Genomic DNA, 13,616 nt, shown 5'->3' on the forward strand with positions numbered 1-13,616 from the left:
TTTTTTCCAGATGAAATCAATTGGCCTGAGAAGGATGAGGCCCCACCACCAGATGCCCAGGATCTAATCACTCTGCTTCTCAGGCAGAATCCTCTGGAAAGGCTGGGTACAGGTTAGAGCTCATGTGTTTTGATTTTTGTCAATATGCAAGAAATAATGCATTTGTGAATCAATCTGAGGCCTTTGTGTTTTGCTTTTGTATAGGCAACATCTGTTAGTTGATGTGTTACATGACTACATTATAGCAACATTGTTTGGCATTTTGTTTTCTGATTAAGACCAGTGTAGACATCATTAGGGTCATTTTTTTCTTGTTTTGTTTTCATGTTTTGCAAAACAGAAATTCTTATTTGTTTCAATAAGTAAATCTCAAGGGCATATGCAACTCTTCTGTCCTAAAAAGCATACATCTTAAGTAATTTGAAATAGAGAATTAGATATGTGGAACTTTTTTAAAAAATATATATTCACATAAAGATTTGACCCAGCAGGTTGCTATCCACAGGCTTTGAAAGGGGTTATCAGTACTCAAACTAATTATTGGAAAGAGGGCCTGGGGTTGAACCATGCTGTCATATCATGGTGATCAGCGCCATGATTCAAGGAGATTAAAAGCCACAGCTATTCAAGATGAAGTAGATAGGTTTGTTTCTTGCTGATTGTTTTTTTTTAACTGTTCTGCTGTCAGTTTTCTGCTTCCTTTTCTTGCATGTATTCTGAATAGACAGACTTTTAGAGATCCCAGTTTGCCTAAGCATGTGCATTTGCCTTATGAGACTAAAATATTAAATCTAAATGCACATGTGCTAGCCAGTATCCATAATTTTCATCAGAATAAGTGGTTGGCTTGATATGGATTATTTACTAGAAAATGTTTCATATCTACCACATTTTAATAGAAATATCAGAAAAGACAAAAAGTAAATCTCTCCCCCATTTTTTTAAGACAAAGATCATTTGCAATAGTTCCAAATATTTATACTATTCTCCACATTCACCCTCAGATTCCCATTGACTTGTGATTGTAATGCTGGGTAGCTAAAGTTTATGATAATACATAGAGTAGAGGTTAGCAAACTGACCAAATTTGGTCCACTGCCTATTTTTGTAAGTAAAGTTTTATTGAAGCACAACAAAGCCATTCATTCAACATGTTCTCTGTAGCTGCTTTCATTCTAAAATGGCAGAATCGAGTGATCATGAGCAGACTCTGTGGCCCACAAAGACTAAAATGTTTACTGCTTTGCCCTTTACACAGAAAATTCGCAAAAACTACATTAGAGAATTGAAGAAGGTTTAAAATCAGGGCTTCATAGGAAGTTTTTGAGTTGAGCCTTTTAACTGGAGCTCCAGGTGCCTCTGCTCTTTTCAGTAGATGAATGGACTTTAACTTGGGAAACAATGTAAATCAAGGTTAAGGGCACAAGCTCTGGAGTCAGATTACCTGAGTTTAAATCTCACCTCTGTGACCATGGGCAAGTTACTTGCCTTTCTGTTCATTGTTTTCTCATCTGTGAAAAGGAGGTTTTAGTAATAACACCTCACAGGATAAATGAGGGTAAAAGTGGTCATCCAGGTAAGGCTCTTAGAACTGGGTCTAATACTACTGGTGCCACTTTGAATTTTTTGCTTGTCATTGAATTCATGCTTTCCTTTTGCACATATGAAACATACAAGGTGGTGTCATCCCTACCTTTGAGTCCGCTGAACTCCAACTTTATATTTCCTCCCGCCCTATTTGTTTTTCCATTTGTCCAAAGTAACTAGCAAAGTCATTATTTTCTACCTTCTGTGGCCTGCAGTCAGATGTGCTTTATGGTTCAAGAGACATCAGTATCCATCAAAGAATTGGTGTCAAGACTATGTATGGGGCACAGTTTTGAGGAGTGAGTTTTACTCAAACCAAATATGAGAAGCAATGACATTTTAAGATTTCTTTGTGATAATACAAATATCTATTCAGATGTCCAGCTCAGCTGACTTAGAGAAATATCCTCCTAAGATCTGACTGCAAATATATTTCAGTGGGCACATCCTTTCTAAAGCACACTCAAGAGTCCCTATTCCTCCAATGTTCAAGTATCAGTTTAAAGAGTTTTGTATTTGATATTCTGCCCTTTTCCCTCCTCCAAGAATACCTGGATTCTTGATTGGACTTGACTTAATAAGACAGGGCTGTGATGGTGGTCAGCATACCCACGTATGTACATCATATGCTGCAAGCTATTTCTCTGCACATTTTCTGGTTGCTGCTTTCAGTCTTTTTAATCTTTGACAGCTTGAGGGAGAAATCCCCTAGCAAAAGCATAAAAGAGACGCTGAAAAGACCCTGTCCAAGCTCTTTGCATTGTCAAGAAGTGATTGCCAATCAGGCAGGTCCAACATGACAGGTCCCAGTAGGGCCTGGAGAATGAGGCTGAGGATCCTACAGGCCTGCCACGCAGCTTCCAATGACAGCATTTTGTATTTAATGCATATTTAACGGGCAAAATAATGCACCGTGAAAATGTGTGAATGCACATTTGCCCGAGAGACTAGAGAGGCTGAGAAAAAGGGTGTGAAGAACATAATGGATGTTTAAGAAAATTCCATGAAAAGAGAAAACTCGAGGGAGAATGTTGGTGCCAAAGCATAACTTGCAGTCTGGGACCTCGCCCTCCTTGAACTATGCTCTTGAACTCACAGAGAATTGAGTGGCAGCCTGGCTCACTGGATCTCAGAGTTTCTCAGACATGACTGAGTGCCGGTGGTTCCCATGTGCCAGCTATGAGATCTCAAGCAGTTTCTTTATTGCTCTGAGTCTTAGTTTCCTAGTCTATGAAAATGGGCACACTCTACACCTCATAGGATTATTGTGAGTTGTAAATAGAAAAATGTTCATGAGGATATCTAGTACATTGAACTCATGTATATAGGAAATCAAGAAATAACTTCCCTTCTCTTCCCTTCATGGTGAATTCTTACATTGAGAGCTACCATTGCTTGAGTTATTTGCATATATCTCATAAAGCCATCACCTATACTTTTTCGAACAGTTTAGCAGATCATTTTCCCCCAGTTTATTTCTTTAATTCTTTTCTTCCTCATCTCTCCATAAATGTATGAGAAACAGGACCCACTCCTTCTCAGGGAGGCTCAAAGGCCAAAGGATGAGAAATGTGAACTGGATCCTCAGTGGACTGATTCCCTGGGGAAGATCAATTTGTCATAGTCCAAAGAGGAAGTGGAGGTTTCCATCAGCTTGGGTCCAAGAGTGTGGTAGGCACTGGTATGTTCTGGAAGTGCCATGTAGCCGTTGACCTTGGATACACTGTTTCTCTGGGTGAAGTAGAGCATCCCAGAATGTCAGAGGTGTGCCAATGATACATTCCCACCAACAGCAGCTGAAATGCTAGTCATTATGGTACAGTAGAAGCCTGGCAGGGCTGAGAGTGCAGAGATGCATGTCATCAGGGCTTGACTCTGTTCACCCCTTGTTGTCAACACAGTAGGGGAGTTGGATAGGGAAAAAGCCCTCATGACTTTGTATTCTGCTTCTCCAAGTAAAAGAGCCCTAGAAGAAAATGTCACTGGCAGCTGTTCGGAGCTATGGATTGGGGTGAGATAACAGCCAGAATGTTACAAGGGACTGGAGTGGGATGTGAGGAGGTACTGTAGAACAGTCGAATGAATTGGCTGCGCTCCCAGGTACTGGAATTTGTGAATCCATTTCAGATTGAGGCAGGAGAGGTGGTGGTGTGGAGGCAACGTATGCAAGCCTTCTCTTATGTGGGTGGGACTGAGACACTGAGACTTGCCCTGGGTGTTGCAGACAGAGCTGGGTTTAGCCCCTCCTCCTTACCCTCGGAAGGGATCTCAGCCCAATGTGCTTTGTTGCTTTTCCTTAGTTTTCCCATCTAAAAATGGAGTTGATAATTCCTCCTTTGTGTGGTTATTTCCAATGATTTAATTAAGGGAAACAAGATACCTACAGAATGCATTGCAATACTTGGCACAAAGTCGACCCACAAGACATTAACTACTGATGCTATTGCTTGCTGCTGTCATTAACCTCAGATTTCAGGATGTAGCTAGAAATATGGAAAACACCTGGATAGAAACTCAGATGAAGATTCCAATCCAGTGCTTTCTAAAGAAGAAGGTCTTTTCCCCTCTTTGGGATGATTTCGATTGGTTTACTTTTCTCTCTCTGAAGTTGTTTCCGGAGCACCGGTTTCTCCTTCCCAGGTTTCAAGCGAGAGTCAAAACTGTGCCTTGTGCTAGAAGGACAGAGCCACAGCACCCCTTCTCTTAAGGGACTCACAGCCCAATTTCCATACCACTTCCATTTCCTATTCTGTTTCTTTTGTATCCCTCAGAGGACAGGATGAGATGCCTGTGTGACTCCACAAGGAAGAAGCTTTTATATTCCAACTAGAGGCAGAGAGTCTGAGTAGACCCTAGTATTGCTCTTTTGAGAAATCTCTCATCAACTTTGTGTGCTGGAGGCAGTTTGGATTCCTGCGCTATGATTTTATAATTTGTACCCTCTTCTCTTGATATGGTCATAGTGTTAGTATATTATATGAGCCTGCATTTCAAAATCACTATTGAAAATCATGAACTGAATTAAAAATATCTCACATTGTGCTATCATGCTGACTTGGCAAAAAGGAGCTTAAAACTTAGGAATCGCTGGTTGCAGTGGTGCTCGCCTGTAATCCCAGCAGCTTGGGAGTCTGAGGCAGGAGGATCGCGAGTTCAAAGCCAGCCTCAGCAGTGGCAAGGCACTAAGCCAACTCAGTGAGACCCTGTCTCTAAATAAAATAAAAAATAGGACTGGGAATGTGGCTCAGTGGTTGAGTGCCCCTGAGTTCAATCCCTGGTACCCTGGTATACTACCCCCCCCCAAAAAAAAAAAAAAACCTTAGGAATCGTGATTCATTTTTATTGGATGCATTATAAATCCATCAAACAGGTTTGTAAGTTCCTTACTTAAGAATCTAAGCCACAGAATCTAATGCCTACATATGTTAATGAGCAATCCAATAAAATTGAATGGTAACCATTATATAGTATTTAGGAAAAATTCATCATTATTAACCTTACCCCAGAGGAAATATTGATGTGAGCACATTTTGCACCTTGTTAGAATTTTGGGTTTGTAATGAGTAAGCCTGCTTTGGGCCAACATGCGTCCACATCCCCAGGTTCAGCATAATGTGTTTTTAAGTGGCCACATCATTAACCTTTGAAAAATGGAAGAAGTCATGGAAAAATTAACAAAGAAAAACTGCAATAGCCACTGCTGTTAGCAAAATCTGATCTCCTGCTGATAAATTATAGAACATTTTTTTTTTCGAGTTTTGGTTGTAGAATGAACAAGTGTGATTTCCGTGATGTCTTTACTTCTCTGCCAGTTAATGTTTCAGCTGTTAAGACCTCGACTTGGAGGATAGTTTACCACTTTGCTCTGTCTCCACCCTCTTCTCTTCCAGGTGGTGCATACGAAGTCAAGCAGCATCGTTTCTTCCGTTCTTTAGACTGGAACAGTTTGCTGAGACAGAAGGCAGAATTTATTCCCCAACTGGAATCTGAGGATGACACAAGTTATTTTGATAGTATGTGTATTATCCGACATAAGACACTGTTTGGCCTTTATTTTGTAAAAAAAAAAATCATCTCTGTTATTGAGCCTTCCAATCTCATACCTACAAGTTCTTAAACACAATGTTGCTTTGATACAAAGATTCATAATTAGCTAAATTGAAAGCAGACATTTTGAGTAATTGGAACTGTTCCTAAACATTTCTCTGCAGCTCGGTCAGAGAAGTATCATCATATGGAAACTGAAGAAGAAGATGATACTAATGATGAAGATTTTAATGTGGAGATAAGGCAGTTCTCCTCATGTTCACACAGGTTTTCAAAAGTAAGTAAAATGGGGCATCAAATACAGTCTCTGGGATAAGCTCCCTGTGGCCAGTACTTGGGACCCTATATAGCTGGACTGAATCGGAGAACCACATGCCCCTTTTGGGGTTTGACGTCTCCTGGACTTAAATTCCTTTTGTTTAGGGAAGATGACCTTGTCATGATGGTGTCAGCAGGCCCTACCCTAGTGTGGTAGTATCTTTCTCTCCCCACCAATTAAAAAACGTTCTTTTGGAGGCATAGACTTGCCCCAAGTACTCATCTCTGTGGCTGTCTACCCAGTGTGACTTACCAGTATGCCTACCAGGAGTAGAGATTATAAGTCAAATTGAAAAGGCAGTAGGAATCAGGCTAGAATTTTGGAGTTGCTTGATATAAAGATGCCTTTTTACTAACAGTGTTAATATTTAGAAAAAAAAAAAAAAAGTTTTGAGACAGGGTAGGGGCCTAGGAAAAAATGGAAATAGACCTGCCCAGCACCCTACTCTCTCTCTTGCCACTTTCAGTTGCTACATATTTTCTGTTGCCATGGCACTTTACATGATTATTGTTTAGCTTTTTTGTAGCATTTCATGATTTGAAAGTGCTCTATAGCTTTTTCTAAATGATTACCTAGAGTGTACCTGCAAATTGGCCAGCACTACCCTCTCTGTAGTGGTGGCAATGACAGAGGGAGAGATTTCCCAAGAGAGAGTGGTGGCAAGTCAGTCCCAGAGCCAATACAAAGGCTTTGCTAACTCTAAATGAGTGCTTAGAGCTTGATCTGTTTTGTGGCCCACAAAGACCACCCCAAATACTATTTACTTCTTTGCCTTGGAAGGTTTTTTCTTTTTCCTGTCTCCTGTCTCTAGGCCTATTCTTTTCCTCTGTGTCCTGGTAGATTGTAGCGGTGTCATGGTGGTACCCATGAGAATAGCCAAATATGAGGCAGTGGGGCTTGCTCCCAGCTCTGGGCTCCCAGCACCCTTGTTTTACAGGAAAGATTAAAAAATGGGCTGAGACTACTTGGCTCCATGATGCATGCCTATAATCCCAGCTACTTAGGAGGCTGAGGCAGGGGAGGATCTTAAGTTCCAAGCCAGCCTTGGAAATTTCCCAAAACCCTGTCTCAAAATAAAAAATTAAAAAAAAAAAAAAAAAAAAAAAGCTGGAGGAATAGCTCAGTGGCAAAATATTTTTCTGGCTTGTGTGAAGCCCTGGGTTCAATCCCCAATACTGGGAAAAGAAAAAAAAAAAAAAAACAAGGAGAAGAAAAATGGGCTGAAACTTAGATTTGCCTAACCCCTTAACCTCTTCAGGAATCTCAGTAGCAACATAGGAAGCTGCCTGTGTATATGATTTATAAGACAAATAAGTCTGGTTCTTAGCACCAAGTATGTACTGAAACCTTCCTCCCAGGCGATCTTCTCATCCCCACCCAATCTCAAAACAGATTATCTATTCTTCTCATCACACTCAATTCCAATTCATTTTTCTTTTTCCTACCCCTGACTAGTAGCCAGTATACCATTTTTTTCTCTGTTATTTTCTTTTCTCATTGACTTCATGGTTAAAAAGTAATCCAAGAGGCGGCGTATTGATCCTGAGGACTTAGAAACCCCAATGCATCTAAGTATTTTGTTTGCAGATACAAAGTCCATGAGATATGGGGAGAGAGAGGGGAGTGAATTTGTAGCTCCCCAAACACACACACACACACTCACTCTTGATACTTCATCTCAGGATTCAAGTAAACAACCTTACAAGTGCTTTCCTAATACCTGGTCCCAGTTCACACTTTAATCATACTCTGAGTTTTTCCTCCCAAGACTTCTGGGGTTTTTTGTTTGGTTGGTTTTTTGGTTTTTGGCTTTTGACAAGCTCTTTCTAGAAGATATTAACAGGCACTGATTATTTTCCTTCCAGGTCTTTAGCAGTATAGATCGAATAACTCAGAATTCAGGAGAAGAAAAAGAAGACTCTGGGGACAAAACCAAAAGCACAACCTTGCCATCCACGGAAACGTTAAGCTGGAGTTCAGAATATTCTGAAGTGTATGTGAGATGCCTCCTAAGTACTCTTTTAATAGTGGCTGTTAGGGCAATGGTTCTTAAACCCTAGTAAACATCAGAATCACCTGGGGCCCTGCTTAAACACAGATGGCTGGGCCCAACCCAGAGCCTCTGATCTAGAAGGTCTTGGGATGGGTCCTGTGTGTTTCTAGTAAGTTCCCTGGACATGCCAATGGGGTGCTCTGGGTACACACCTTAAGTACCACCATATGACACATGTCTTCATTAGGCTTGTCCAAGTTCCATTTCCACATGATTCATTCCAAAATTTACCTCTAACACAATTTCCTGGTGTATTTGACTTTGTTTTTGTTTATAATTAAGGCAACAGTTATCGACATCCAACTCTTCAGATACTGAAAGCAACAGACATAAACTCAGTTCTGGTCTACTTCCCAAACTGGCAATTTCAGCAGAGGGAGAACAAGATGAAGCCACTCCCTGTCCTGGAGACCCTCATGAGGAGCCTGAGAAGCCAGCCCTTCCTCCTGAAGAGTGTGCTCAGGAGGAACCTGAGGTCACCACCCCAGCCAGCACCATCAGCAGCTCCACCCTGTCAGGTAAGCCTCTGGTCACTGCCTGCCACTCTCATCCACCAGTCTAAGTGAGTCCCAGGGCTGGCCAAGCCAGGCAGTGGGGGTGGCAGTTTTATACTCTTAGATTCCTGTCATGACTCTCCTTCTTGTGCTTGAAGGACAAACTCCCAAGAACTCAGGTCAGCTGTTTGAGACTGCCTCAGTGCTTGGCCATACAGCAAGCTGTTCTAGCTATAGTTTAACCTTAAAGCCAGGCTCTACTTCCACAGCTGCTTCCGTGGGACCCTCTGGAGACAGGCAGAACCTGCTAAAGGAGCATATTTTCAGCAAAGGAACAGCTTGTGTAGTAGCATCTAACTCAAGAGTTCTGAGCAAGGGACAATATCCAACAGTCAAGTCATCAGAACTACCCTTGAAAATGTCTTGAATCCCCATAAGGGACAGTATAAAAGCCAGTTTCCCTCCAGCATTGAGCTGATTGATAGTTTCTTTGAAGGAGTTGGCTTCTGGTAAGGGGACACGTTGCAGCAAACAACTTATCTCTGCACATTAGACTCACACTAGAGCAGCAAGATTCTTATGTGTGAGGCTCACAGACACCTTCCAGAATGTTTCAGATTGAGAGAGAAGGGAGAGAAAGTCAGAAATACCAACCCAATTTCAACTTGTGTCTTACATGCATGTGAACTAACTCCACTGCATACAAAATGTACCTCCCAGACACTCCCAAGACATGTTTGCCTGTTTGGGAGGCAGTCAAGGGTTTGAGCCTTTTCCTTGACAGCACTTTTATGTGAAGCAACCTTCCTGACATTGGTAATTTTGCCTCCATAGATGTTTAAAGTATTTGCTGACTTTTAATAGTAGAGGTGTTCCCCTTAGATAACCAAACTTGCACTTCCCTCACAACAAGATTTTGAGGTGCATTTAAAATATCATTTGCTTTATAAAAATTTCATGCACAGCATATATTTCTATAAATCTTATGCATTTATGCTTTTTCAAAAAAAATGAAACGTGAATATGGCTTATGGTTGCTATAGTAAATGTTTTTATTAAGTCATATTCAGTATGCTAGTTTGATAACCATAAATTATTCCAAGTTTTTTTCTCAATTTTTTTAACTAACTGAATATTCATAGTGTAAGTTTTTTTTTTTCTTTTTAATCCCCACCCCCTCACAAAAAAAAAATTCACCAGCTAGATTGACTTCAGCTTCACTAAAAAGTTTGTATCTGTGGCATTTCGCATATGCTTAGAGTTGATTGTAGAGTTGGTTGGTTTTTCTTTTACTGCCTTTCACCTCAGTTGTTTCTGTATTGGATAATTGCACCTATTCTAATTGTAAAGCCAGGAGAAGAGCAATGTAAAAGTAGTGTTGAGGCAACCTACTTCCCTTCAATTCTTGGCCATTTTGAGCTCATCTTGGTGCTCAAATCAAATGTAGATACATTGGTATTTTATAATCCTGGTTACAAAGGCCTTAGCTATCTTGCCCTGAGTAGAGCGTATTCACCTCCATGTTGTTCTTCACATAGTGAATTATTTATTCTCTCTTGGCATCTTCAGCCTCTATCAGAAAGGCAGGAGGTGAAGGGAGGGGAACGGTGTCTAAGCATTTGATTGATTACTTTCATAATTAAAAAAAATTCTGCTTAGGTCCTGTCATGCATTTTGATTAATAGATTCAAACCACGGTTGTCTTTCCCTCTCCCCCATACACACACTAAAAATAATCAAAGACCTTGGGGGTTGTACATAGTAGAGAGATGAGCTGATTTGCTTATAGCCAAGGGTAATTAGAGAACCTGAAAACCGTGACTGTAGTAAAATTAAATTTGTTGATTTTTATATTACTCCACCATCGAAAAGAAGGAACCCTTGACATTTAGAGAACATTAAGGTGACATTATCTACCATTGGCAGAAAGGAAGCACATGCTTATAGTCAGTGTTGCAAAATGAAGTGGCAGAGACAAGAGAGAATAGAATATCCACACTCTGCACAACTTTATACCTGTTTCTTTCTCTCTCTTTTTTTATGATAGCATGGTATTTGAGTTCTTGAAAAGCAAGTCTCAATGGTAGAAGTGGTACTCAAATGCACCCAGAGATTGGGCTTTTCATTTTTTTCTTGTCAGTGATTCCAACCAAACCCAATTAGAAGGAGAGAGAAAATGTGTAACTCACCCAAAGGTAAACATAAGTTTTAGGAGATGAAATTTTGACCTGTGAAGCAGTTTTGTCAAGTCCTTCTAGTAGCTCATTTCTTTAAGGGACTGGGATAGATACACAGCTAAGTGAGAATGCATTTAGCATACAGGAATGAAAGCATTGTTGATACCTGCCTTAAGATTGTCCTCTTTGGTTGGCCAAGATGGGTGCTTTAAGACAGGGGAATGAATCCGACATAACTTTCCTATGTAAATATGTGACTACACTATAGTCAATCTCAACATCATGTAGGTCCACAGGATAAGGATTCTAATTAGAATAAGATATATTCCATGTCATGTAGAACTAAAAAGAATAAAAATTTTATTAAAAAGGAGGTCTCCATGGAAGTCCATGAACCTTTTCCTATACTTGGAGCGCAGTAGATGGCCATGAAATATGCTATGCCCACACTACCCTCTCAAGCCCCAGGCTTCCTTAGCTTAGACCAGAGCTGCCTCCAGACCACCTCCAGGAGCAAGGACCAGATGAGTACTGCACAATTGAGTAGTGTGTATGCAGCATCATAATCAAAATATTAGCTATGTCAAATCAGGCCACACCTTCCTGGTCCAAGAATGTCATGTGGTCCTCACTTTAAAACATACTGGCTGATCTTTCAATGGAGCAGCATCTGTAATGGTGGTATATACTCTGCATGGATTATAGTTCCTAAAATGATGATGGAGTTGAAAATTTTTAATCACAGGGGGCTTAGATTCTATTAATTAATGGATTCTATTAATATAAATTCTATATTTCCTTCTCATAAGTTTATGAGATGAGCATTACCTCTTTTAGATGGACAAAAATGTACTATCAGTGATTTTTAAAAAGGAAATAGAAAATTGATGACCTGGGTAATAAAGAATAGGAGAAACACAAATGAGTCAGTGCTCAGCTTGTCCCAGAGGGACTTATGTCTTTGTGCTTAAGAACTTTCTGTACTGTTGGCCTCTCTCATTCTCCACTGCTGTCCACTCCTTATGTTTATATTCTCTTGAGGGTAGTCCTGATTTATTTTAAATGTTTTTTTAGTTGTCAGTATACCTTTATTTTATGTATATGTGGTACTGAGAATCGAACCCAGTGCCTCACAGATGCTAGGCAAGTGCTCTGCCACTGAGCTACAACCCGGCCTCTGATTTTTTTAACTTATAAACAACTTTAGTTTTTTACTGAGGGTTAATAAAGTAAGGGGTATCTTAGAGAGGATGGAAATTAACTTCAGGGAAGGTTAATGGAGGACGCACCTCCTAGATAAAGGGCCAGGAAGAGAGAGAGCCGCTGAGGAGTGTAGCCAGTAATATCCTATGTCTTTTCCATTGAAATTTGCAAAGAGCTTAGAGTAAAAGGAGGCTCCCATGGGACAAGCCAAATGAGATGCTTTTGCCACTCTTCTGTAGGTGACATACCTGAGCCTACTGAGGTGTATACTAGATGGTTAGAGGTGAACAGCTATGAGCCAAAATAGAGTGATTCAGTGTGCCCCTGTGTCAAAATTATTAGCCACATTGATGATGATCATTAGTATCAGAGTATGAAGTGTGTAGTCCTGGTGCTCCTAAGGTAGTGCTCAGTTCATAGCATGGCTTTTTATTGGGGCCAGGAAGGAACAACAGTCATCTCCATACGGGTTCTGAAAAATAGAGTATGGAAAGTAATTTATTCCTCCAGTTAAATGGAATCACCAAATGACAATTTGTCAGACTTTTGTAGAAGGAGAACAAAGCCTGAAAGGACACCTCTTCTGTCTCCTTCTCAGCATTATCTTTCTGAAGGCTTTGTTCGTGTTGGCCTGACACTGTCTGGACATGGGCCACATGGGAGAGCGTTTTCCAGTGTATGTGCTTCCTTCTCTCTCTTGCCGTCTCCATCTCTCCTGTCCTGGATTTTCCTGAGTGTGCCTATTCCTTTCTCTTTGTACAGTTGGCAGTTTTTCAGAGCACTTGGATCAGATAAATGGACGAAGCGAGTGTGTGGACAGTACAGATAATTCCTCAAAGCCATCCAGTGAACCCGCCTCTCACATGGCTCGGCAGCGATTAGAAAGCACAGAAAAAAAGAAAATCTCGGGGAAAGTCACAAAGTCCCTTTCTGCCAGTGCTCTGTCCCTCATGATTCCAGGAGGTAGAGAGACATCTATTCGCATGAAATTGTGTGATTTGTGCATGTGCTTCCCCTTCCCCCATCTTGGAATGCTATCTGAGATGCAAGATTGCTTGAAGTAATAAGGGGTGTTGTCCCAGGACAGCTCTCCAGAGTTCCTGCCTGTGGATCCCTGAATTCCCCCCTGCAGGACCTCTGGGGCTCCCAAACAGCATGCACGGCCTGTTTCATCTCACTCTCTGCATCTGGGAATGAGAGGGGCTTCCTTCATAGGAAGCCTTCTTTCTTTCTTTTCTTTTCTCTTTCTGGAATGATTTTTCTTTTCTGCACTGCATATCATTTATACACTTTACAGAACTGTTTATAGCATCTGTTTTGGAAAGCTAAGTATAGTTTTTCTCAATTAATAAGGAAATAGACACAGAAAATGAAAGATTTTCATTTCTAAAGATGCACAGCGTCACACACAGCACTGAAATTACAAGTTTTCCCAATTCTGTCAGTTGAGCTATGCCCCCTCCTATTGGTAGTCAAATCAATCTCTGCCCTGTTTTGGAAAACTGGGCTAAATTATGGGTTAATTGGATTGCAGTATTTTTCCACAACCTGGTTTTATCTCTACCAAGTCTGTAGCAACTCCACTGGCAGGGATGAAATACCCACTCTGGTGGTTGTGACATCACTCATATGACAGCCATAGAGAAGAAGTGGGAACTAACTTATGTTGCAGATGGCTTGTGTTTGGAAGAATGCAGGCCTTGTATAAAAGGGATTGTTTGCATTTTTAGAATTTC

The 13,616-nt window shown here is 40.7% G+C and overlaps 1 protein-coding gene and 1 long non-coding RNA gene across 18 annotated transcripts in view; one reads left to right on the forward strand and one right to left on the reverse strand.

Moving 5' to 3' along the window:
* Mast4 (microtubule associated serine/threonine kinase family member 4) overlaps positions 1 to 13,616 on the forward strand; it is a 565,691-nt gene that overhangs the window by 532,152 nt on the left and 19,923 nt on the right. For 14 of the 17 annotated variants that reach the window (XM_058583078.1, XM_058583079.1, XM_046456189.2 and 11 more), the window contains 6 exons: positions 11 to 112; positions 5,478 to 5,600; positions 5,799 to 5,911; positions 7,819 to 7,946; positions 8,289 to 8,524; positions 12,643 to 12,843. In XM_058583078.1, coding sequence (XP_058439061.1) covers positions 11 to 112; positions 5,478 to 5,600; positions 5,799 to 5,911; positions 7,819 to 7,946; positions 8,289 to 8,524; positions 12,643 to 12,843 — 903 coding nt within the window. The remainder of the gene's footprint in view (positions 1 to 10; positions 113 to 5,477; positions 5,601 to 5,798; positions 5,912 to 7,818; positions 7,947 to 8,288; positions 8,525 to 12,642; positions 12,844 to 13,616) is intronic. The other 3 variants (XM_058583080.1, XM_046456193.2, XM_046456197.2) reach the window with 1 other exon arrangement.
* Positions 1 to 13,616, reverse strand: part of LOC124100623 (uncharacterized) — a 102,117-nt gene that overhangs the window by 41,863 nt on the left and 46,638 nt on the right. The window contains exon 2 of the long non-coding RNA XR_006854358.2: positions 5,444 to 5,573. This is a non-coding gene — a long non-coding RNA (uncharacterized LOC124100623). The remainder of the gene's footprint in view (positions 1 to 5,443; positions 5,574 to 13,616) is intronic.

The sequence above is a fragment of the Marmota monax genome, unplaced genomic scaffold (assembly GCF_021218885.2).
Source record: "Marmota monax isolate L192 unplaced genomic scaffold, Marmota_monax_Labrador192_F-V1.1 WCK01_AAM20220418_F8-fsc00130, whole genome shotgun sequence".
Taxonomy (NCBI): domain Eukaryota; kingdom Metazoa; phylum Chordata; class Mammalia; order Rodentia; family Sciuridae; genus Marmota; species Marmota monax.